This window comes from Trachypithecus francoisi, unplaced genomic scaffold (assembly GCF_009764315.1).
Source record: "Trachypithecus francoisi isolate TF-2019V2 unplaced genomic scaffold, Tfra_2.0 Lachesis_group15, whole genome shotgun sequence".
NCBI lineage: Eukaryota > Metazoa > Chordata > Mammalia > Primates > Cercopithecidae > Trachypithecus > Trachypithecus francoisi.
In genome coordinates, this window is record NW_022681460.1 from 62,900,225 (window position 1) to 62,923,850 (window position 23,626).

Sequence of the window (23,626 nt, forward strand, 5' to 3'; positions counted from 1 at the left end):
GAGGGAACAAGATTTTTAATAAAAAGTGTACTGGCAGGGCGTGATGGCTCACACCTGTAATCCCAGCACTTTGGGAAGCCGAGGCTGGCGGATCATGAGATCAGGAGATGGAGACCATCCTGGCTAACACGGTGAAACCCCGTCTCTACTAAAAATACAAAAACTTAGCCGGGCGTGATGGCGGGCACCTGTAGTCCCAGCTACTCGGGAAGCTGAGGCAGAAGAATCTCCTGAACCTGAACCCGGGAGGCGGAGGTTGCAGTGAGCTGAGATTGTGCCACTGCACTCCAGTCTGGGAGACAGAGGGAGACTCCGTCTCAAAAAAAATAAAAGTGCAGAGTTTGGTCTTCCCTACCCTTCTTGCTACAGTAAGCCAGGGACCAAATAGTTGAGAAGCCCATTAGCTGCCTCAAACTTACAAGCATCTGATGGTATCATCTGCTTCTTCTTGTGGCCTAATCCAAACTGTGCCTTCCTTTACCATTTACACCTTTCTCCTGCAATAATGGTTGAGACCAGGCCAATCTGTTCTCCAAGTAAAATGAGGAGCAAGGGAAAGCATCTATGTTGGAATACAAATACTGGTAGGAAGTAGGACATAAGTATTGTCATGGAAACTTCATGGAAGGTCACTGTGATTGCTACTATTTTCTCAGTGTGAGGATGATTGTTAGGACTAACCTATGTATTTTTCTTCAGCTTTTTGCTGATCATATGATGATATGATGTGGAAAACCAAACTTAATCAACTAAAAACTAGAAGCAATGGAGAAATTTAGGAAGATGACTGGCTTATTACAAAATATGAAGTTAGGTCATTGAAAACCATAAAATAATCCAACAAAAAATAAAAATTAAAAAATGAAATCGGCCGAGCACAGTGGCTCACGCCTGTATCCCCAGCACTTTGGGAGGCCAAGGGCGGTGGATCACCTGAGGTTGGGAGTTTGAGACCAGCCTGGCCAACATGATGAAACCCCATCTCTACTAAAAATACAAAAATTACCTGGGTGTGTTGGAGCATGTCTGTAATCTCAGCTGCTTGGGAAGCTGAGATGTGAGAATTGCTTGAACCTGGGAGGCAGAGGTTGCAGTGAGCTGAGATTGTGCCACTGTGCTCTAGCTTGGGCAACAGAGTGAAATTCTGTCTCATAAAAAAAAAAAAAAAAAGTCGAGAATTTATAGTTTTTATATAGACAAAAAGCAAGTTAGAGGAATAATGTAATATTCCATATAAAATTTTGAAAAGAGTTTTGAGGGGTTATTAGTCTTATATATGTGTGTAGGTTTTGGTTTTTTTTGAGACAGGGTCTCGCTCTGTCACCCAGGCTGGAATGCAGAGACACAATCTCAGCTCAGTGCAACCTCTGCCTCGCAGTCTTAAGTAATGTTTCCACCTCAGCTTCCCGAATAGCTGGGACTACAGGCGTGCATCACCATGCCCAGCTAATTTGTGTATTTTTTGTAGAAATAGAGGTCTCCTAATGTTGCCCAGGCTGGTCTTGAACTCCTGAGCACAAGTAATTCACCCACCTCAGTCTCCCAAAGTGCTGAGATTATAGGCATGAGCTACCATGCCTGGCCAACCTAATCATATATTAAAATAGAATATTACAATAATCAAAATAGTTTGGTGTTGGCACAATAAATATGTGAACAGAAAATTAAACGATAACTATTCCAGAAAGAGATTTGGTATATAAAGGAATTTGATAAATATTTTAGGTGGCATGATAAATCGTGGACAAAATATGACTCACTCTGTAAATAATCACTTGAAACATGGTAAACTGTATTTTCTACCCCATATTTTACAGAAAAATGTATCACAGATGGATCGAAGATTTAAATATAAAAATTAAGTCTGCAAGGTACTCAATGTATGATTTTTTTTTAAATATTAGGATAGGGAGAACTTTTGCCAGTATACCCCAAATCCAGAATTTTATAGCTTCTTTTAAACTAGTACATGGGTAGGGCGTGGTGGCTTATGCCTGTAATTTCAGCAGTTTGGGAAGCTAAGAAGGGAGAATTGCTTGATCCCAGAAATTCAAGACCAGCCTGGGTATCACAGCAAAACCCCATCTTTACAAATAATAAAAAAATTAGCCAGGCATGGTACCACACACCTGTGGTCCAGCTACTAAGGAAGCTGAGGTGGGAGAATCCCTTAAGCCCAGGCGGTTGAGGCTGCAGCGAGCTATGATTGTGCCACTGCACTGCAGCCTGCGTGACAGAGTGAGACACCAACTAAACAAATAAACAAATGGGCCATGGCTCCCACCTGTAATCCCAGCACTTTGAGAGGCTGAGGCGGGTGGATCACCGGAGGTCAGGAGTTCGAGACCAGCCTGGCCAACATAGTGAAACTCCATCTCTACTAAAAATACAAAATTAGCCAGGCGTGGTGGTGGGAACCTGTAATCCCAGTTACTCGGGAGGCTGAGGCAAGAGAATCACTTGAACTCAGGAGGCAGAGGTTGCAATGAGCAGAGATCACGCCGTTGCATTCCAGCCCGGGCAACAGGAGTGAAACTCCATCTCAAAAATAAATAAGTAAGTAAGTAAGTAAATAAATAAATAAATACATAAAAAACTACTACACAAAAATGAAAAAGTTCTGTATGATCCCTCTCCCTCGCCCCCAAAAAAGTAACCAAGTTGAAAGACGTAGACAAGGAGGGATGAGTAAAACAAAATAAAACAAAAGACATAGACAAACAGGGAAGAAACTATATAATTCACAAATCTTTTGTAAAACAATAAGGAAAGATCAAATAGTAGAATATGGACAAAAGATATGAAGAGATAATTCACAGGAAAAGAAATACAAATGGATAATGAACATATGAAAAGATGTTTGAACTCTGTGTTGGATAAATAGATGCAAATAAAAAATACAACATTTCACTTGGATTTACACACTTGAAAATGCACATACAATGTGACTTTGTAATTAAAGTCAAAAGAAAAGTTTACAGATACTAAAACTGAACAAAAGTAGAATGATTTTCTAGCTGTAAAAGTAGACAGCAATTCACCTAGTAAACAACTGTTATAGGTTTAATATGTAATGCTTTCTTCTGTTTTCAGTGGTGATCTGTGAATGAACTTCATTTCTAAAGAAGCTAAAATAAAGGGAAAGCCTTGAAAGTTGCCTAGCAATGGGATAGGGATAGGGATAGCAATCATTTATAAAGCTCTTATTACTCCCTTACCCCACCTACCTACCCCTAGAGGCAGGTAGTAAGGGAACGGGTGGCCTGATACTCCCAAGCACAGGAGGGATTAAACAAGGCAGGAACCACAAATTCCAAGGTCTCGTGGCCTGGGAAGGGCAAAATCAATGAGGGAAGCAGGCCCAGCCTGGCCCTTGGCAAGCTTGTCTCCTGTCTAAGGAGCAGCTGTTACTCAGCTCTAGCTATTATCACACAAGAATTTACAAGTGGCATTGCTGGATCTTCTAATTTTTCAAGAGATAGGGAATTTAGATTTATTTCTTAAGCCTCCCAATTTTTAAACGTTGACATTTAAATCTAAAATTTTTAAATAATGTGTGTGCCAAATAAAGCATATCCACAAGCCAGGATTGAAATCTGTTTATCTTTCTCTCATTCATTATTAACGAGGTGACCTGGGGCAAGATCCTTAAATTTCCCACAACTTTCTTACGGATCAGTTTTCTCATCTGTAAAATATGGATAATAATATTTAACTTTAAAAAATTCTTTAGAACATGTGGAAAAAATAAAAAGGAAAAAAAGTAGTGAGGATTTAATGCAAGTAATACAATAAATGCTCAAATTGCAGCAGTTAAAATAATTAATAACAACAACCAACTGTTTCCAAATCACATTATTTGAGACGGAGAAGCTTCTGCTATGCTGAAAGGCCGGGCTTGAGACTTAGCGGGCTGGACTGAGCATGCGCACACCGCTGTGGCGTCCACGCCCGGCAAATGCTGCCCAGGTCCGCGGGAATTGTTTAAATTGAGTAAAGTCCTTACTCTGTCCACATTGGGTGAAGTGTAAATACAGAAAAATGTGGTAGTGTTTTACTACATGGAAATTGGTTACTGTTTATTTTTGAACTATCTATAAATTCCATCGTCTTTCATCTAATGAAGTTCCCAGCATATAAAATATTAATAGATCTTTCAAAATAATTAGAGCTTCCTGGAAGATTGCTTTTCCATCTGTGGGAAGAAAAGGAGCCCTGTTTACATTATTATTGCTATGAAAAGGATCGTGTCCCTTTATGTAGAAAACCAAAAATAATTTGATGTTAATCTGAAATTAATTAATTGCAGAAAACTAATCTTCCATTAAATGCAGCCGTCAGCAATGTTAATCTCCTTTAATTGGGGCTTCGATGATTCAGGAGGGTTGGAATACCTTCTTAAGTCTGTAAGCACACCATTACTTAGTGCTACTGAAGCTGGGAAATGGGAATACCTCTTACCTCCATTCTTTTTCACTAATTTGGCTTACATGGGTGTCAGTGAATGACTACGCTTTTTTTGTTTCCTATCAAATAGACTGCTTCTCTATATGAAGAACCACAGATCTTAAGGGTATGTAATAGGATCTCCTGAATTACGTGGTATCTTCATGAAGCTAGGTCTTTTTCACACATTATCATTCATTAAAGGAACAGAGAGATTGCCCCATAAAATAATAAAAAGCTTTATAAAGAAATGTTTTATTTAATGTTTAGCATTGCCCAGTCCTCATTCATCTTCCAAGGAATGTTCCTGGCAAAAGTGGTTACTGTTCTTGTATTTCCAAAATAAACAGTTTATATAGCCCCACCCAGTGGGGACTGATGACAGAAGTCGCCTAACCTCCCCATTCCCTAGGTATGGCAGAAAACTGTTATCACACCTCAGAGAAAGTAATTACCATAATTACTTTCCTTCTGGTTGCGCCTTCTTATCCCCAGGGGAAAGAGAATGAAATTTGAACTGGATTCTTAATCATGGTTTGCTTCCTGTGGTCCAAGTCTTATGTTTCAAAATGACTAAATCATTCAGAGAAAAATTCACTCACTGAAAAACTGAATCTAACCACATAGAATCTGAATATATATCTGTGCATATAAAAGTGAGGAAGTTGTTAAGACCTAACATTTCAATTGTCACTGTTCCAAACCAAATTTAGTGTAAGGAACTTGGGCCAACCTCTCTCAATCAGACCATAGTAACTGGCATAGAAGAGTGTGTTGGGCTCAGGGCTGGGAGAAGTTTCCAAGGGAGTCTTCAGGCCGGGCTCTGAAAAACAAATTTTTGCTGAAGAGAAAAGCAGAGAGGAAGTGGCCTGGATCCCACAAAAGCAAGTCAGCAGGTCATGGCCAGGGCCACTACGTTGGCAGCTGGAGCAACTCTGATGGGGACAACTTTCAGTCTCATCCACTGATTTCTTGAGGTCATTCTCTACAGGTTCCTTTTGAACTGCTGTTTCAACTTTGCTTGGAAGAACCAGGTTCTTTTAGAGCTTATTCTTAGAAGATGGTGGATTCTTAGATGAGAGAGAATCTGTTTTCATGCAGAAAATCATGGGCTCCAGTTCTGGGAGAATGCCCATCCACCCAAGCTTCCCATCTTTAGGAAAATCACTGCTTATCTTTGAGAAATTCTGCAGAAGGTGGAGAATTTAGTGTCACTAGTCACCAATTCTGAAGGTCTTTCAAAATGCAACTAGCATATGTTAGATCATTGCACCCCCGTTGTTCTACCTAAACTGCAATCTCTGGCTGGATCATCTGAAAGGAAAGGAAGTCTGAGCTTGGGTGGGCTCAGGATTTGGGAGAAGGTTATGTATACTATTACCTACAGGTTTTACCGTTCATTTAGCTTCAAGCACCACCTTGCAAAGATAAAGATAAGGTCTATCATCTCAGACAATTTAATCATGAGATTCTAATGAAAAATAGAAGAAACAGAAGGGTAAACAGATCCCATCTATTTCCCTAAAATTGTGTGTAAAACTCTGAAAATAAGAGAGAGACAGAAGGGTCTCTGTGGGCAGTCAGGTTGGGTGAGCTGGAATGGCTGGGTCCCATGTTGTGCTCAGACATTGCAAAGAAGAACCAGTGGGCAGGGGAGCAGCAGCTCCATAAATAGATGGCAGGAGGCTCCTCTGGAGAAACAACCTGTAAAATATCCTTCCTCTTCCCCATGCTATGCCAGCCCCACTGTCCTCTTCACTGCTCTGTTCTCTCTGAAATGGCAAATTTCTTTCACCTTAGGGTCTTTGTGCCAACTGTTCCCTGGGTCTGAATGCCCTCACTCTAGATCTTTGCCAGGTTGGTGGTCTCTCATCATGCAGAGTGCAATTGTCTCTTCTAAAGATGCTTCCTTAGACCTCCCTAAAACTTTCTATCCCATTATCTGTCTTAACGTTCTCTGTAGGCCTTATCACCAGCTCGGTTATCTTAATTGTTTATAGTCTAACTCTCCACCAGGGCCCTCATCTGGCTTCTTTGCAGAACACTCCCAGCTCCTAGAACAGTGTCTAGTGAGTACTTAATAAGTAGTGAATGAGTTATATTGAAATTATAATTTATCCGGTGACAGATGAATCTATGTGAGTAGGAAAGCTCTCATTCAGAACTAATCCCATTTGATGTGCAACATTTTAGGGCCTTTCAAATTCCATTAGAATAATCAGGCAGGAAGGATCAACTCTTGCCTAGGTGCTGAGTCACTACTTTGGTAAGCCAGCTTAGCAATGGGCCAGTTTCTGGTGATGGTGATAGATGGGGTGAAGGGTACTTTTTCAGAGATCTCACCTTTAATTATCATACCACTGACCTCTCAAGGCTCAATTCAGCTTTTGAATTTGTAAAATGGTAACCACATGTGCCTACAGTAAATGACTTTTTTTAATGTGCTAATTGATGGTACTGAAAGAAAGACTCTTCAAGAGTTTTCATCTTTGAGTACAGTCTATTGATTATGTAGGTCAGTCTATAAATATTATCATATAATAGCAGACTCTCAAAGATAGAGAATTCTAGGAATAATTTAAATCTATTGCCCTAGTAGGGTAGACACTGAAGGTTACACAGACCAGTATCAGGGATGAGGCTTCCTGCCTAGTTCAGTGTCTTGGGATTTGAGTTACCTGTGGTGAAGCTGCGGCCCTGTGACACAGAGGTCAAGACCCTGGTCTGTGAAAGGTGGAACAGAGGATGTCCAGCCAGCCTGGGAAACCCTTGTTTAGACTCCTTGCCTCTATGCTGCAGTACATTTTCTCCCATATGAACTGAGAATCACGTTTAAGTTCTTACTGAATTCCAGAGAGTATGATGCCTTACGGAACTGAACTTTTTGCTTCTCAAAGATACTAAAATGTCTTTGATTAATAATCTTTTAGAACCTCAAAGATATTAAAATGTCTTTGATTAATAATCTTTTAGAAAAATTTTTAGGAAGATTATTCTAAAAATCTTTCATTGTCTGGACCTGGATTAGAGAAAGTGACATAGGGCAGGGTAATGCTTTCACGGGAAAGACACAGTTATTATGGGTAATGATCATTTGAGAAACAATTTACCTTTGTGTGACTTAAAAAACAATCTCGAGTTACGTTTTTGTGGAAAAAAATTCTGGAATATCTGATGACCACATTGGTCAGCTAAAAGACTAACCTCTAAATACATGGGTTTTCTCCTCAAACAGTTCTATGTGTGATCATCTGTTTGTTGTTCTTGCTCCTGCAAATGCCATAACTTAGATGGGTTTTGTGTTACTGTTTTTTTTTTTTAAATGTGGTTTCACATCTCAGTGGAGCCACTTTGGTATCATTACATAGAACACACCAAAGTAGCCTTCTCTCCCTTTTGGTTAAGGTTTTCCGGTGTGTAGCATGACTTGATTTCTGCCTCGTTAAAAGCAGGGAACAGCACAGGAGAAGGAGGAGAGCGATGTTGACCTAACAGCCACGCAGAGCCCCGGCGTCCAGGAATGGCTGGCCCAAGCTCGCACCACATGGACCCACCAGCGACAGAGCAGTCTCCAGCAACAAAAAGTAAAGTGTTTCCTACCTCTCTCTAGCCTGAAGATCTGCCCAGGGAAGAACCTGAGAAGCATGTTTCAGAAGGACAAGTTGCTTCTGTGCTAAAGACAGAGTGTCTCTTTATCTTCTCTTTGAATGAAGCAAGATGTGGCTGTTTCAATGTATTGACTCATGACCGCTGGGATGGTTGGTCATTTGAAAATCCAGTCTTTAAGAAAAGCTTCTGTTTAGGTTTACAAATAGTGTAACACGGCTATCATCTGCTTTACCAGAGATAACTACTCTGTTTTCAGATTTGCCCTCTGAATCTATTTAATTTTAATATAATTTCTCAGGAAAGCCTTTGAGGTTTGGTGAAAGTCTAAGTTGCATGTTTGTTTGTTATTTTTTTAATGAATGCAGTTTGTATTTTTACTTTCAAGTAGATGATATCACAAAATAGGATTACTAATTGTTGCCTAGTGAAACAAATGAACTTTGATGAATAAGAATGATTTCTCAGGCCGGGCGCGGTGGCTCAAGCCTGTAATCCCAGCACTTTGGGAGGCCGAGACGGGTGGATTGCGAGGTCAGGAGATCGAGACCAACCTAGCTAACACGGCGAAACCCCGTCTCTACTAAAAAATACACACACACACACACACACAAAAAAAGAATGATTTCTCATTGGTACCTTAACTATGTGTAAAAAGCATATTCAAATATTTTATTTTCTCAAATAACAAGAGCATTTGTTATAAATAATGAAGAATTAAAGCCAAATCTATTGATAACGTAATTTATCAAGTAAGTGAAGAACTTAAGTCACTTTTCCCAAGGATCTATCCTGTTAGCATGACAATATTGATTTTCAAAACTGAGAGAGCATTTTGTACCACTTGAGGGCACTATTGCCTGGCAAAATTTTCTTTTCCCATGGGATTTTTTTCCCCCCCAGGTTTTTCAGCGGTATCCTGTATCAAAGCAAAAGAATACTACAGAGTACTTTGGAGACACATTTGAATATTTCCATAAACCACATGCTTTATGCAATGTGCAAACTTAAAAGCTCACTACCAAAGTTCTCTGAGAATTTTATACCTTGAACTATGATTGTAGGCAATAATCATAAAGTAACACATGTGTTTGCATTTGTCCTTTCCCTTGAGCAGGAGTTAGAACAGGAGTTAGCTGAGCAGAAGAGTCTCCTTCGCTCGGTAGCCAGTCGTGGAGAGGAGATTCTAATTCAACATTCGGCCGCAGAGACCTCTGGTGAGGCTGGGTATGTTTCAAAATGCTTCAGTTTTCTCTTCATTTTGTTTTCCTAGCATTTGAAGACAAGTCAACATCTCACTCAAAATTTTATTGTAAACATCTTCAGCAAAATTTAGTCATCTCGTTTTTACTTTAGGGTAATAAATGTACCTGCATTTTGAACGTTTTGTTGCATCGCTTGAACATAGCGCCTGTAGTAAGCTAACTTGTTTGCCCTCCTTCCAGTGTGCGCAGCCTATCTGTCCAAAGATGCTCATGAGTTCATTTTTTTAATCAAATGAGAAATGCATTATAAAATGAGATACATGATTTTCTAATTGAATGATTACATCTAACTGGAGAGCATTCTCTCTGTAAGAGCTTATCTTGCCCTAACAGTATTCTAAAAAATAAGTCCATGGGCCCATTAAGTATTTTGAAATCTTGGTCTGGAGTGAAGAGTTTGAAAGTCTTCTACACAGAAAAGTCCAATGTTAAAAGAAAAATTAAGGAAGTTGGAGAATTTTCAAGTTGAAGACTTTTATTTAAAAGGTCATAGAGGAATTGCAGCAGTGGGGAAGCACCACTGTATTTTGAGGCAGGGCTGAGTTTTATTCTAGCTCCACAAAGGTCCCTTTGGAAAAGTCACTCAACTGTGAGCCTCCTCTGTAGAATTTAGAATAATAATCCACTAATGTCATCACAGAAGTTTTGTGAAAATTATAAATGTCAACTGAGAAGATATACAGGAAAACTTTCTTTGAAATCTAAAACATAAAAAAAAAGTTTTCATGCAACCTCTGTGTTTATGTATTACTAAAAGTTGGAATTCGGCAGTATCCTTTGGCAAATAACTTTGACTCCATTTCCCATTTCTGAATATTTATTTTTAGGGGGAATAACATAAAGGAGGAGATATGTATTATGAAGATGGTTTTGGAAATATTATTTGTGATATCAAATAATTAAAAAGGCATAAATACTCACTAGTATAAAACAGTTGAAGAAAATTTTATACATATATAATCTTAACCCAAAACGATGTAACTGTATCAGAAAATGTATGTATGATGCTAAGTAAAAATGTGATATCAAGTTGAAAGTAGAGTATATGTGTAGATAAGAACTAGAATAGACCATCGATAATAAAAAAAAATTTTAGAGACGGACGACATAGGAATTAAAAAATTTTTTTTGCAGTTTAATCAGTGCTGACATATGACATCAATGTTGACTACATACAGTCTGTTACATACCCACACACACACATATATATATATGTGAATTCTGAGGGCAAATGATAGGAGAATAAACGAAAATGCAATGGCAGCAGATATATTGTGACAAAATACGTAGGAAATAGGAAGGCATTCAAGAAAATGAAAAAACAAAAATCTGTGAAAGTTTTGACATGGCTAATAATAGTAGTCCCAGCTACTCGGGAGGCTGAGGCAGGAGAATGGCATGAACCCGGGAGGCGGAGCTTGCAGTGAGCTGAGATCCGGCCACTGCACTCCAGCCCGGGCGACAGAGCGAGACTCCGCCTCAAAAAAAAAAAAAAAAAAAAAAAAAGAATAGGAATGAATAGTATTATGGCATCTATAGGCAGGGATTGACTTTAACCCTAAAACTGTAAAAATTGCCTTAAAAATATAAAGGAGTTTAAAAACTCTCTGTTGTGTATCATGCTTAAAGATGCTGATAAGACCATGAATATGTGTCTGTAGTAAACCCAAAATGAGACTGTTTCTTTCATGCTGATTGAGGCAACACTTGCCTTCACATTGCGTTCCTGTTTCCAGCTCCTCTGAAATGTTTACTTATCTTGCCTAGTTTTCTGAATATTTTTGCCAAACAAATATTTTGACAAAGAACCCATCCAGCATTGCCTCCTCTCCGTGTGTATCATCACAAAAGGAGCAGAAGGGATCTTCTGCAACTTTATTGCCATGTATATTTTTTTCTTTCCTTGGCCTTTAGCTTTGGAAAGGACCTAAATGAAATACAAACAACTGTAAGTTGCTCTTTCAAATATAAAAAATACTTTAAAAATAAATTTGCAGTGCAGTGCTGGCTTTCTATATAAGATTCACTTTAAAGACTACTTATACATTCTTTAACTTTTATACAAATGTTTAAGAAACTTCACCTTTACATGCAGTTGATAACAGTTCAGCCTTTTTCAAGCCTTTGGGTATCAAGCAAACAATTAACCGTGAATTAATGATATCTACATTCCAAAGTACATATGTATGTATATGTATATAAACCTTGCTAGGAAAAAGCCTGATATTCAGCCCATAACTTGCTGGCTGCTTTTCTAAGACTATAAATGTGGCTTGGTTCATGTAAGGAAACCTGTGGGAAGGACATGACCTACTTCATATAGTCACACATTTGCCATATGAGGAGTAAGTACTATATTACTTATAGAGGGTTGATGGAGGGTGCCTTCCAGATTACTAAGGAAAAACAACTGGAAATTTGTCGAAGTAAGTATAAAAGGAAAGAAGAGGCCGGGCGCGGTGGCTCAAGCCTGTAATCCCAGCACTTTGGGAGGCCGACACCAGCGGATCACGAGTTCAGGAGATCGAGACCATCCTGGCTAACACAGTGAAACCCCGTCTCTACTAAAAAAATACAAAAAACTAGACAGGCGAGGTGGTGGGCGCCTGTAGTCCCAGCTACTCGGGAGGCTGAGGCAGAAGAATGGCATAAACCCGGGAGGCGGAGCTTGCAGTGAGCTGAGATCCGGCCACTGCGCTCCAGCCTGGGCCACAGAGCGAGACTCCTTCTCAAAAAAAAAACAACAAAAAAAATGTTCATGGAGAACAAAAGGCTATGTTTTAAAATGTTTGCTACTGGTGTTGTACATTTGTCAATGATTAAATGTCAGAATATAAACATTAAATATTCCTCTGGTTTTATTACAGATTTTTATGTAAATACAAATGAATTAAAAGTGCTATACTATAGGCTATTACCACAAAAGAAAAAAGCAATAAAGAAATTTAACCTCATAGGAACTTCAAAGCTTTTCAAAAATAATTTTTAAAAAGTAGAAAAATTCAGATACTAATATTATAGACATTCAACTAAAGGTATCAATTATGTTTTGGCATTTTTTTCACTTGCCATTATTTTTTCAGGTATATTCATGTTGATATATAGATGTAGTTCTTCATTTTAACTGTTTAATAGTATTTTATTTTGTGAACGTAATTTATTCACCCATTTTCTTATTGCTGGATATTGCTATTGCCATTACTACTATTATTACTATATATTTTTTTTTTTTTTATGAGACAGAGTCTTGCTCCATTGCCCAGGCTGGAGTGCAGTGATGCGATCTCAGCTCACTGCAACCTCCGCCTCCTGGGTACAAGTGATTCTCCTGCCTTAGTCTCTCGAGTAGCTGGGATTACAGGCACCCACCACTATGCTTGGCTAATTGTATTTTTAGTAGAGATGGAGTTTCACCATGTTGGCCAGGCTGGTCTTGAATGCCTGACCTAAGTGATCTACCCACCTTGGTGTCCCAAAGTGCTGTGATTACATGTGTGAGCCACTGTGCACGGCCCTAAGATTGCTGCTTTTAGCACTGTTTAAATTAACTTCCTACATGTCTCTCATATGGGAAAGATTCTCTGCATTATATCCTAGGAGTGGAATCCCCGCATCACAGATTTAAAGAGTTTTACTTTTCTTGAGACAGGGTCTGACTCTGTCACCCAGGCTGGAGTGCAGTGGTATGATTATAGCTTACTGCAGCCTTGAACTCCTGGGCTCAAATGATTTTCTTGCCTTAGCCTCCAAAGTAGCTGGGACTACTGGCATGCACCACCATGATTGCCTAATTTTTACATTTTTTTTTTTTTTGTAGAGACAGGGTCTGGCTATGTTGCCCAGGGTGGGCTCAGACTCCTGGGCTAAAGTGATCCTCTTGCCTCAGCCTCCCAAAGTGCTGGGATTACAGGTGTGAGCCACTGTGCCTGGCCAGTTTACAGAAATTTTAAGTCTTATTTCTAGAGACTTATCTAAAGACACTGTTGTGCTTACATTTATTCTAAGAATAATTGGCTTTGGGGTACCATAGAGTATCATCCTGCCAACACACTTGTTATTCTTTTTTTTCACTTGAGCAAAAGGCCCTGTATCAAAATATTAGTTAATATCTACTATTCCTTTTAGATGACATGGTTTTAGTTAGGACTTCAAGGGTCCTGAAAAATGAAGATCCATGGAAATTCGGCCACCCTAGGTTGTTCCTGTTTTCTTCTTTTTTCTTTTTTTTTGAGATAGAGTCTTGCTCTGTCACCAAGAAGAGTACAGTGGTGCAATCTCAGCTCACCACAACATCTGCTTCCTGTGTTCAAGTGATTCTCCTGCCTCAGCCTCCCGAGCAGCTGGGACTACAGGTGTGCATCACCATGCCCAGCTAATTTTTGTATTTTTAGTAGAGATGAGGTTTCTCCATGTTGGCCAGGCTGGTCTCAAACTCCTGACCTCAGGTGATCCACCTGCCTCGGCCTCCCAAAGTGCTGGGATTACAGGCTTGACCACCGTGCCCAGCTCATTTTCATCATTATTAACCTTCATTTACTGAGCGACCACTATTTCCCAGATAGGGTTATAGGCCTTATGCATGTATTCTCTTTCATTCTCATAATTATGCAAGGTAGATACTATCTTCATTTTAAAGATGAGAAGATTGAGGCACAAAGAAGTGAAACAACTTACCCAATGTCACAAATAATGTGCTCGAGTGAGCGTCATAATCCAGGTCCATCTCGCTCCAGAAGTCAAACTTGGCTAGCCATGGTGACTCACGCCTGAAATCCACAAATTTGGGAGACTGAGGTGGGAGGATTGCATGAGCCCAGGAGTTTGAGTTTACAGTGAGCTGTGATCACACGAGTCCACACCAGGTTGGGTGACAGAGTGAAGCCCTGTCTCAAAAATAAATAAATAAATAAATAAATAAAAGCCATACCAGTCTCAGATGTCAATTGCTGCCTATCTTTAAGGATGACACTGGAGGGTCTTCCTCCCATATCCCTCTGTGTCCTGTACTACCTTTCCAGGTCCTGTACTATCTCTCTGTGTCCTGTACTACCTGCCCAGGCTCTATACAATCCTTCCTGTGTCCTATACTACCTTCCCAGGCCCTGTACTATTCCTCCATGCTCTGTACTACCTTCCCAGGTCCTGTACGATCCTTCCCGTGTCCTGTACTACCTTCCCAGGATCTGTACTATCCCTCCATGTCCTGTACTACCTTCCCAGGCCCTGCACTATTCCTCTGTGCCCTGTACTACCTTCCCAGGCCCAGTACTATCCCTCCATGTCCTGTACTACCTTCCCAGGCCCTGTACTATCTCTCTGTGTCCTCTACTATCTTTCCAGGCCCTGTACTGTCCCCCCATGTCCTGTACTACCTTCCCAGGCCCTGTACTGTCCAGCCCAGGCCCTGCACTATTCCTCTGTGCCCTGTACTACCTTCCCAGGCCCTGTACTATCCCTCCGTGTCCTGTACTACCTTCCCAGGCCCTGCACTATTCCTCTGTGCCCTGTACTACCTTCCCAGGCCCAGTACTATCCCTCCATGTCCTGTACTACCTTCCCAGGCCCTGTACTATCTCTCTGTGTCCTGTACTACCTTCCCAGGCCCAGTACTATCCCTCCATGTCCTGTACTACCTTCCCAAGTCCCGTAAAATCCTTCCAGTGTCCTGTACTACCTTCCCAGGCCCTGCACTACCTTCCCGGGCCCTGCACTATTCCTCCGTGCCCTGTACTACCTTCCCAGGCCCAGTACTATCCCTCCATGTCCTGTACTACCTTCCCAGGCCCTGTACTATCTCTCCGTGCCCTGTACTACCTTCCCAGGCCCTGTACTATCCCTCTGTGTCCTGTACTACCTTCCCAGTTCCCGTACAATCCTTCCAATGTCCTGTACTACCTTCCCAGGCCCTGCACTATTCCTCTGTGCCCTGTACTACCTTCCCAGGCCCTGTACTATCTCTCCGTGTCCTGTACTACCTTCGCAGGCCCTGTACTGTCCGTCCATGTCCTATACTACCTTCCCAGGCCCTGTGCTATTCCTCCGTGTCCTGTACTACCTTCCCAGGCCCTGTACTATCTCTCCGTGTCCTGTTCTACCCTCTTGTGTCCTGCACCGCCCTCCTGTGTCCTATATTTTCTCTGAACTCATAATAGCAACCCTCCCTAGACTAACACATTTTTAAGGTTTTGAACTAACATTTCTGCTATTTGCCAAAGGATACTTGTCTGTAATCATGCTATAATTTTTTATTCCAAATGTTGCAATTATTTTTATTCAATGCATTTTTAAGTATCACTTCTGCACATGGTTCAGTGTATCAGTGAGTAGGAATATAGTTGCTTTGTGATTGGCCTAAACATTTTTGTTATTTTTAAAGCGTAAGCTAATAACCAAGGTAATTTTATTTCATTTGAGAAAGCAGGTCTGGTATACACAATAAATTACCTATCTTTATCACTTTTTTGTGCACATTGTAAACTAAGATTATTTATTCCTCTAATAGCGAAAAACCTGATGTGTTATCCCAGGAGTTGGGGATGGAAGGGGAGAAATCATCCGCTGAAGACCAGATGAGAATGAAATGGGAAAGCTTACATCAAGAATTTAGTACCAAGCAGAAACTACTACAGAATGTTCTGGAACAGGAACAAGAGCAAGTGGTATCAAATATTTTACATTGTATGATAACTAATATAAAAGATAATAGAGTTTATGCTGAGGGAGTATAGCTGTGCAATCATCTTAATTTTCATGATCAATTTCAAACTAAGACATGAAGCCAGTTTTTCACTCTACATTTTTCTTAACAAGTCTATTTCACATTTCCCTTCATAATTATATATTTATATGTGAAAATTTGATTTCTGGATAATATTTTTCCTCAAAGACGATTAATATCTGATTCCATATTAGCCTAAACCCTTACATTTTAAGTGCCCTGTTTTTGTGTGTGTTTTGCAAACTTGAAAAAGTAAGGGTGGAAATCAAGGATATGCACATCTAGGACAGAAGGATTTCCACAAATCTGGAACGCAATTGTGAGGCCATCTTATTTTCCATTGCCACTTCCAGTATTTAATAATTTCAGGAGATCTTAATGAGAAACATATTGGGACGTTGGTGGGTCTAGGGTAGGGAAGTGAAGCCAGTGGTCAGCTGGAATAGTTACGGACCCATCTGCGAGGCTGGTTCCTGGGAGTGATACTGTGTGATGTCGGGCTTGGTTCCACCAGGCATGCCAAATCCAAGGGAATTGAAGACAGCAACAGATGGTTCCAGGTAATGGCTATTACTTCACTCTAAGCAGAAGCCAGGGAACAACTGGAAGTCAGAGGAATTAGAAAGTTAGAGGGCAAATGAGGGAGTCAGAAATACAAACCAGCCTGGGATGCCTACCACAGCTGTGGCCCAGAGAAATTCTTCAGATACAAGACTAGTCCCTTGTCCTGGGTCAGCAGCGTCCATCTAGGCTCATTCCAAGTCAGCAGTATTATCAGAGTGAATTCTAAAACCTTTCCGTTGGTCTGAGGAAGCTGCTATTCTCTCTGCTCTGGCCAGAACTAGCTTAGGGGCTGGGAGAGGCTGAACTGGAAGCAAAAGGTGTCAATAACTGCAGTGAACTGGAGGAGAGAAAGGCTGAAGCTGACAAAGTAGGCATTAGAAAGCAGGCACAATCTGCCAGAGTTAAGTGGAAGGAGACTCTCTAAAGCAGGGCTCCGCAACTCCCAGGCTGCAGACTGGTACAGGTCGGTGGCCTGTTAGGAACTGGACCTCTCAGCAAGAGGTGAGCGGTGGGCAGGTGAGCATTACTGCCTGAGCTCTGCCTCCTGGTTAGATCAGTGGCAGCACCAGATTCTCGTAGGAATGTGAACCCTGTTGTGAACTGCGCATGCGAGGGATCTAGGTTTCACGCTTCTAACGCGAATTTAATGCCTGATGATCTGAGGTGGAACAGTTTCATCCTGAAACCATCACTCCCGCCCCCAAGAAACCAATCCCTGGTGCCAAAAAGGTTGGGGATTGGTGGTCTGAAGGTCATGAGGTGTCCTGTCATCTGTGGGTAGCTGTGCATACGTCTCTCCAGAGCCATGCTTTCTATTCTGTTTTTATAAAAACACATGCTTTTGTGAACTTTCTGCCCCCTCACTTTCCCTCTTTGGCCAGGAGGCTTCTTTACCCCTGTCTGTGGAAATAGTCACCAGCTCTGCCCTGGGAAACTTAAAGCACTGTATTCCTGGAAGCAGTTGTCCCAGAATCATATCCACCCTGGCAAATGGTGCCGTATACTTTTTGTGTGGACCTCCTCTCTGTGTTTTAATTCATCCTTCCTCAAATCCCTGATAAAATGTTCCCCAGACTTGTAGCTCAAATTCCTTTTCCCTGATAGGGATCTCCTGGACTTGACTGCTAGCTCTCCCTTCATGTTCGAGTATCCTTTGAATAGGAGAGGTATGTATAGTTCTGAATCAAGGACTGCAGTCTTTTCTGACTATCTTAAGTTAGAGAAATCTGCGATATTTTCTAGAGTCCGTGCTTGCTTACTATTCTCCATTCATAAAGCACCTGTGTGATTCACTGGACATCTACAGACCTCCTGGAGGTCTCATCCATTACCCTCTTTGATCTTCAAGAGCTGCTTTTGCTCTCAGTTGGAGCCGACACTCCAGCGTCCTCTATGCTGGGCTTACTGAACAAACCTTGCCCTGCTGCCACTGACATTCCACAATACTTGGACTGTTCAAGTTTAGATTCACGTTGTATCTCCCTTGCCTTTGGATTAGAAATAAAAGCATTGAATGCTCTTTTTTAATGACATTTTTGCATTTGAGTGCTTTGTTTCAGCAATCACTGATCATTTGCACACAGGGCCTCACAGGTTGTTTTCCTCTCTGTGGTGTGAAAAGGTGAAGGAAAAGGAGGGGAAGAAGCAATTTAGCTGTCAGTTTCCAGGCAGAAAGGGAGTGATCATATAATGAACACATTTTCAGTTCTAGGTGTTAACAGCTAATAACGTTGTGGTGAGGCCAATATTATCTCTACGTTGTAGACCTGGAAACTGAGGCTTAGAGAGGTTGGATAATTTCTGAGGGTCTTGGGATTAAGAAGAAGTGAATCTGGAATCCGGAGGCCAATCTCTCTGCTACCCAAGTCCCTCCTCTTTCATACTACCTTAATGGCAATTTTGTACCCTAGAAATACTGCTTTCATATGTAAAAACAGGTACATTTTGGCCTAAAGTTCTCTAGGTCAAAGGGCACTAATCTCTTAGAGCAATTTTTCTTAATCTGTTTACTTCCAATGTATTTAGTGCTTCCATGCACAACAACCTTCTTGGCTTCAGGGTGAAATACAGCTCTGGGAACCTATAACCCAAATAGGGAAATAGCGCATGCATTTCTAAAAAAAGTTAGGCGACTATGACAGGATCCATAAGCAGGAATTTAAAGGAAACAAAGGTTAAGAAAAAATAGTCAAAAGTTGCTATGATAGGTATGGAAATTAAAGTAGCAGATTTTAAGGGGATGCTGGGTGGTGGATATCCCAGCTGCAATGGGGAATGGGCTTGGCATATTTACAGGATCATGAGTAGTCAGTCTGAAAGGTGAAGAGATATTTTGAAAAGTCAAAAGAGACTGGTGGCCGGCCGCAGTGGTTCATGCCTGTATTCCTAACACTTTGGGAGGCTGAGGCGGACAAATCACATGAGGTCAGGAGCTCAAGACCAGCCTGGCCAACATGGGGAAACCCCGTCTCTACTAAAAATACAAAAATTAGCTACACGTGGTGGTGCACACCTGTAATTCCAGCTATTTGGGAGGCTGAGACAGGAAAATCACTTGAACCTGGGAGGCAGAGGTTGCAGTGTGCTGAGATCGCACCTTGCCTGGGTGACAGAGCAAGACTCCATCTCAAAAAAAAAAAAAAAAAAAAAAAGGAGACTGAGTTTGATTGAAAACATGATCAAAAGTTTGAATGCTATACCATATCATTGCCTTTATTGGGAAGCCATATGTATATGTAAAAGAGTTTAGGGGAAATAGGGCTAATAATGAAAGCAAAGAGATCAGCCTAGGTCTTGTATTTAGGATGGTTTATTTCACTATAGGTATTGCTAAAACCAAGAAGAAAAGTTGAGAGGAAAGCTGTGGTAAGATTTTTTTATGATTGCTAATAACTTTCTTATTTAGTCAATTTTAAGAAAAATTACTCTTATTTTGAAAAATTACATATATTCATTATAATAATTTACATAATGCAGCCAAGTGCAAAGATGAAAATGAAAAAGAGCAGTTAACAATTCCCATATACTGTAAATCAATTTAATCTTTAAATTCCTTAGTGCTCATAACCAATCCTTTTAGCATATCTTTTTAATTCCTAAATTTTTAATTTTGATCCAGCTCTCAGGAATTAATTCCATTGTCAAGTAATTTTTTTCAAGAAAACTCAGGTTCTGTCATGTTTGGGAGTATCAGCCGGTTGTCTCTATATTTGATGGGCATTTTTCTGTCATACTTTTATCCCTTCAGAATTTGTATCTATATTTGTTTTTGTCTTCTGGCATTGAATGAAGCTTTAGAAAAATCTAACATAAGTCTACTATTTTTTCCCTTATTTATTTTTTGTTGTTGTTGTTCTCTGTATGGATGCCAGGAGAATTATTTAGTTTTCTTTAAGTTTCAACAGCTTATCTAGGCTATGTCTGATGTTGAGTGTTCTCCAATCATATTTTTCCTGTGACACAATGTACTTTTTTATATTTAAGAATCAAGGTTTGCTTTTTTATTAATTGTAGGGAATTTTTGGTATGAGATGTATTTTATGCTATATTTATTATATCTCTGCTTCAGGGACATCAATTATCCTTGTGTTAGATCATCTTTTTTCTATACCTATTGACTTCTTTTTAGTTGTACTGATCTTTGTTTTTTTAAAATTCGGATTCACTTTTCGTCTGATTATTGCAAGTTTTTTCTCTGTGCCAGTGATTCCATTTTCAGCAATGTCTGTTCTCATCCTTTCTATTTCTAATTTATTTGTGCCTTAATGTTGTTTGTTTCATAAAATTTGCAAGCCACCTTTTAATTTAATTTTCTTTTTTATAATGTCACCTTTTGTTTGTTTTGAAACAGGGTCTTGCTCTGTTGCCCAGGCTAGAGTGCAGTGGCGTGATCTCAGCTCACTGCAATTTCTGCCTCTGGGTTCAAGCGATTCTCGTGCCTCAGTCACCTGAATTGCTGGGATTGTAGGTGTGTGCCACCACAACTGGCTAATTTTTGTATTTTTAGTAGAGACAGGGTTTCGTCATGTAGGCCAGGCCAGTCTTGAACTCCTGGCCTCAAATGATCTGCCCATCTCAGCCTCCCAGAGTGCTGTGATTACAGGCATGAGCCATCGTGGGTGGCCTGCTTTTTTTTATTTGTACATAATATTTGTACATATTTCTGGTGTACACTGTGATGTTTAGATACATGTATATAGTGTGTAATGATCAAGTCATGGTCATTAGCAGACTCATCATCTCAAATATCTATCACTTTGTGGTAGGGAGATTCAAAATCCTCTCTTCTAGCTATTGAGATATACAATATGTTATTGTTAACTATGTTTGACCTCCTGTGTAATAGAACACCAGAATTCATTCTTCCTATCTCTCAGGCCTTTTTTTTCCACTGCTTAAAAAGAAAAAAAAAAAATCCATCCATGGAAGCATTGCCATTGATGCATCTGGCCACTGTGTTCAGTGGACATGGTATGTTGTAGAAGTTATATTTCTCTAGAAGAAATTTTCTTATGGACAGTTTTTCCAGCATCTATTTCTGTGTGCATTTCCAAATGAGAAAACTGGGACATAATGCATATGCTCTTCAACAAGCTGCCTTTGTTTGCCTACAGCTTTATAGCAGGCCAAATCGACTCTTGTCTGGTGTGCCACTGTACAAAGGGGACGTGCCGATCCAAGATAAATCTGCAGTTACGTCTTTGCTGGATGGACTGAACCAAGCCTTTGAGGAGGTTTCATCCCAGGTAAGGCCATGTTATCAGTATGTTTGGCTTGGTTTATAAGAGTCATGTTTTGCTTGTATTGATTTGCCTGGCCTCTGTGAGGCTGTTCCATCCACCCCTGAGCATGAATTGAGACCCAACACTGGGGGTGAGTGCTGAAACAAAGAGTCACTGGACCCTGGAGGCCCATCCTGTTTCTTCTTTTATATTTTATTTTATTTTATTTTTTCAGACTGTGTTGTATTGTCATGCAGGCTGGAATGCAGTGGCACAATCTTGGCTCACTGTAGCCTCCACCTCCCGGGTTCAAGCGATTCTCATGTTTTAGCCTCCTAAGAAGCTGGGATTACAGGCACATGCCACCACGCCTGGCTAATTTTTATATTTTTTAGTACAGACGGGATTTCACCATATTGGCCAGGCCAGTCTTGAACTCCTAACCTCAAGTGATCTGTCTGCCTTGAGCTACCAAAGTGCTCAGGTTACAGGTGTGAGCACCGTGCCTGGCCCCATCCTGATATTTTTCCCGGATTTTCAAAAACTGAAATTGATTATTTGACCCTGGTTGTGTGTTTCCCAGAGTGGAGGGACAAAGAGGCAGAGTATACACTTGGAGCAGAAGTTGTATGATGGGGTCTCAGCCACCTCTACTTGGTTGGATGATGTTGAAGAACGTTTATTTGTTGCCACAGCACTTTTACCAGAAGAAACAGAAACTTGTCTCTTCAACCAAGAGGTAAGTTTAGTAGTTTCTGCCTGTGTGTGTATAACATTACAAAGCACTTGACGTTTTGATGGGATAATTAATTTTATGCATAAAGAAAGTCAAACATAGAACAATTCTAATAATGCAGAACATCATTGCTTGAATGCAGAATATTTCTAGTTTGCATTTTCATTCTTTGTCTTGTGTATGTAAGAGGGAAAAATGGGAAACTCTGTAGAAACACTATTATGTATCACAGATCTTCCAAATATGAAGCACATGCTTAAAAAAAGTACCAAATTCCTAAATAGCATTTTACAGTGCTCATTATTACTAGTGAATGAGGTAAAGTCCCTGAGAGCAACTTGCCTGAAATGTATAGAACTATTTGAAAGAGGTTCCAGTTGTCTTAGGTCTAATTATTACTAAGCAACCAGAGAGATTTAGTTGACTTTCTATGAGAAAATAGCTTGATTTGCATATCAATTCATGTATCTAAACACTGAAAAATGCCCTTTTATCACCTCTAGATTCTTGCCAAAGACATTAAGGAAATGTCTGAAGAAATGGATAAGAACAAAAACTTGTTTTCGCAAGCTTTTCCAGAGAATGGTGATAATCGAGATGTTATTGAAGATACTTTGGGTTGTCTTTTGGGCAGGTTATCGTTGCTAGACTCAGTAGTGAATCAACGATGTCATCAGATGAAAGAAAGACTTCAGCAAATACTACATTTCCAGGTAAGTAAGACATTATCAAAGGATACTTGACCATTTTCTAGGTATTCAATAATAGTCAGTCATGAGTCTGTGTTACGTACCTGGTTGTTGTTTTTTTAAATGCATAATGAAGAACGAGAGCTTTGTAGAAAATGAAGGGGGTTGAATTAAAGGATTAGAAACTAAAGATTTTTTGCTCCTAGAAATGGAAGGTTGAGAAAACCACCCACTTCAAACTAAGGACGGAATAGAATTATAAATTTAATCAATAAAAGTCAAATTTATGGCTCTTTATAATTTTTAGTTGCTAATACTGGAGCTTAAACACACTGGGAAAGAATATGCAGAAAATGGCCTGGTGTGGTGGCTCATGCCCGTGATCCCAGCACTTTGGGAGGCCAAGGCAGGCAAATCACTTGAGGTCAGGAGTTTGGGACCAGCTTGGCCAACATAGTGCAACCCATCTCTACTAAAAATACAGAAATTAGCAGGGTGTGGTGGTGCAGGCCTGTTATCCCAGCTACTTGGAGGCTGAGGCAGGAGGATCGCTTGAACCCGGGAGGCAGAGGTAGCAGTGAGCCGAGATCATGCCACTGCACTCCAGCCTAGGTGACAGAGCAAAACTCCATCTCAAAAAAAAAAAAAAAAAAGAGGTTGGTTGCGGTTGCTCAAACCTGTAGTCCCAGCACTTTGCGAGACCTAGACGGGGGATCACGAGGTCAGGTGGTGAAATCCCGTCTCTACTAAAAAATACAAAAATCTAGCCGGACGAGGTGGCGGACGCCTGTAGTCCCAGCTACTGGGGAGGCTGAGGCAGGGGAATGGCGTAAACCCAGAAGGCGGAGCTTGCAGTGAGCTGAGATCCAGCCACTGCACTC

General features: G+C 40.5%; 1 protein-coding gene across 17 annotated transcripts in view; it reads left to right on the forward strand.

Moving 5' to 3' along the window:
* Positions 1-23,626, forward strand: part of SYNE1 (spectrin repeat containing nuclear envelope protein 1) — a 538,457-nt gene that overhangs the window by 380,130 nt on the left and 134,701 nt on the right. For 14 of the 17 annotated variants that reach the window (XM_033235023.1, XM_033235024.1, XM_033235035.1 and 11 more), the window contains 6 exons: positions 7,896-8,030; positions 9,170-9,279; positions 15,820-15,976; positions 21,213-21,344; positions 21,904-22,059; positions 22,560-22,769. In XM_033235023.1, the coding sequence (XP_033090914.1) occupies positions 7,896-8,030; positions 9,170-9,279; positions 15,820-15,976; positions 21,213-21,344; positions 21,904-22,059; positions 22,560-22,769 (900 nt within the window). The remainder of the gene's footprint in view (positions 1-7,895; positions 8,031-9,169; positions 9,280-15,819; positions 15,977-21,212; positions 21,345-21,903; positions 22,060-22,559; positions 22,770-23,626) is intronic. The other 3 variants (XM_033235025.1, XM_033235028.1, XM_033235030.1) reach the window with 1 other exon arrangement.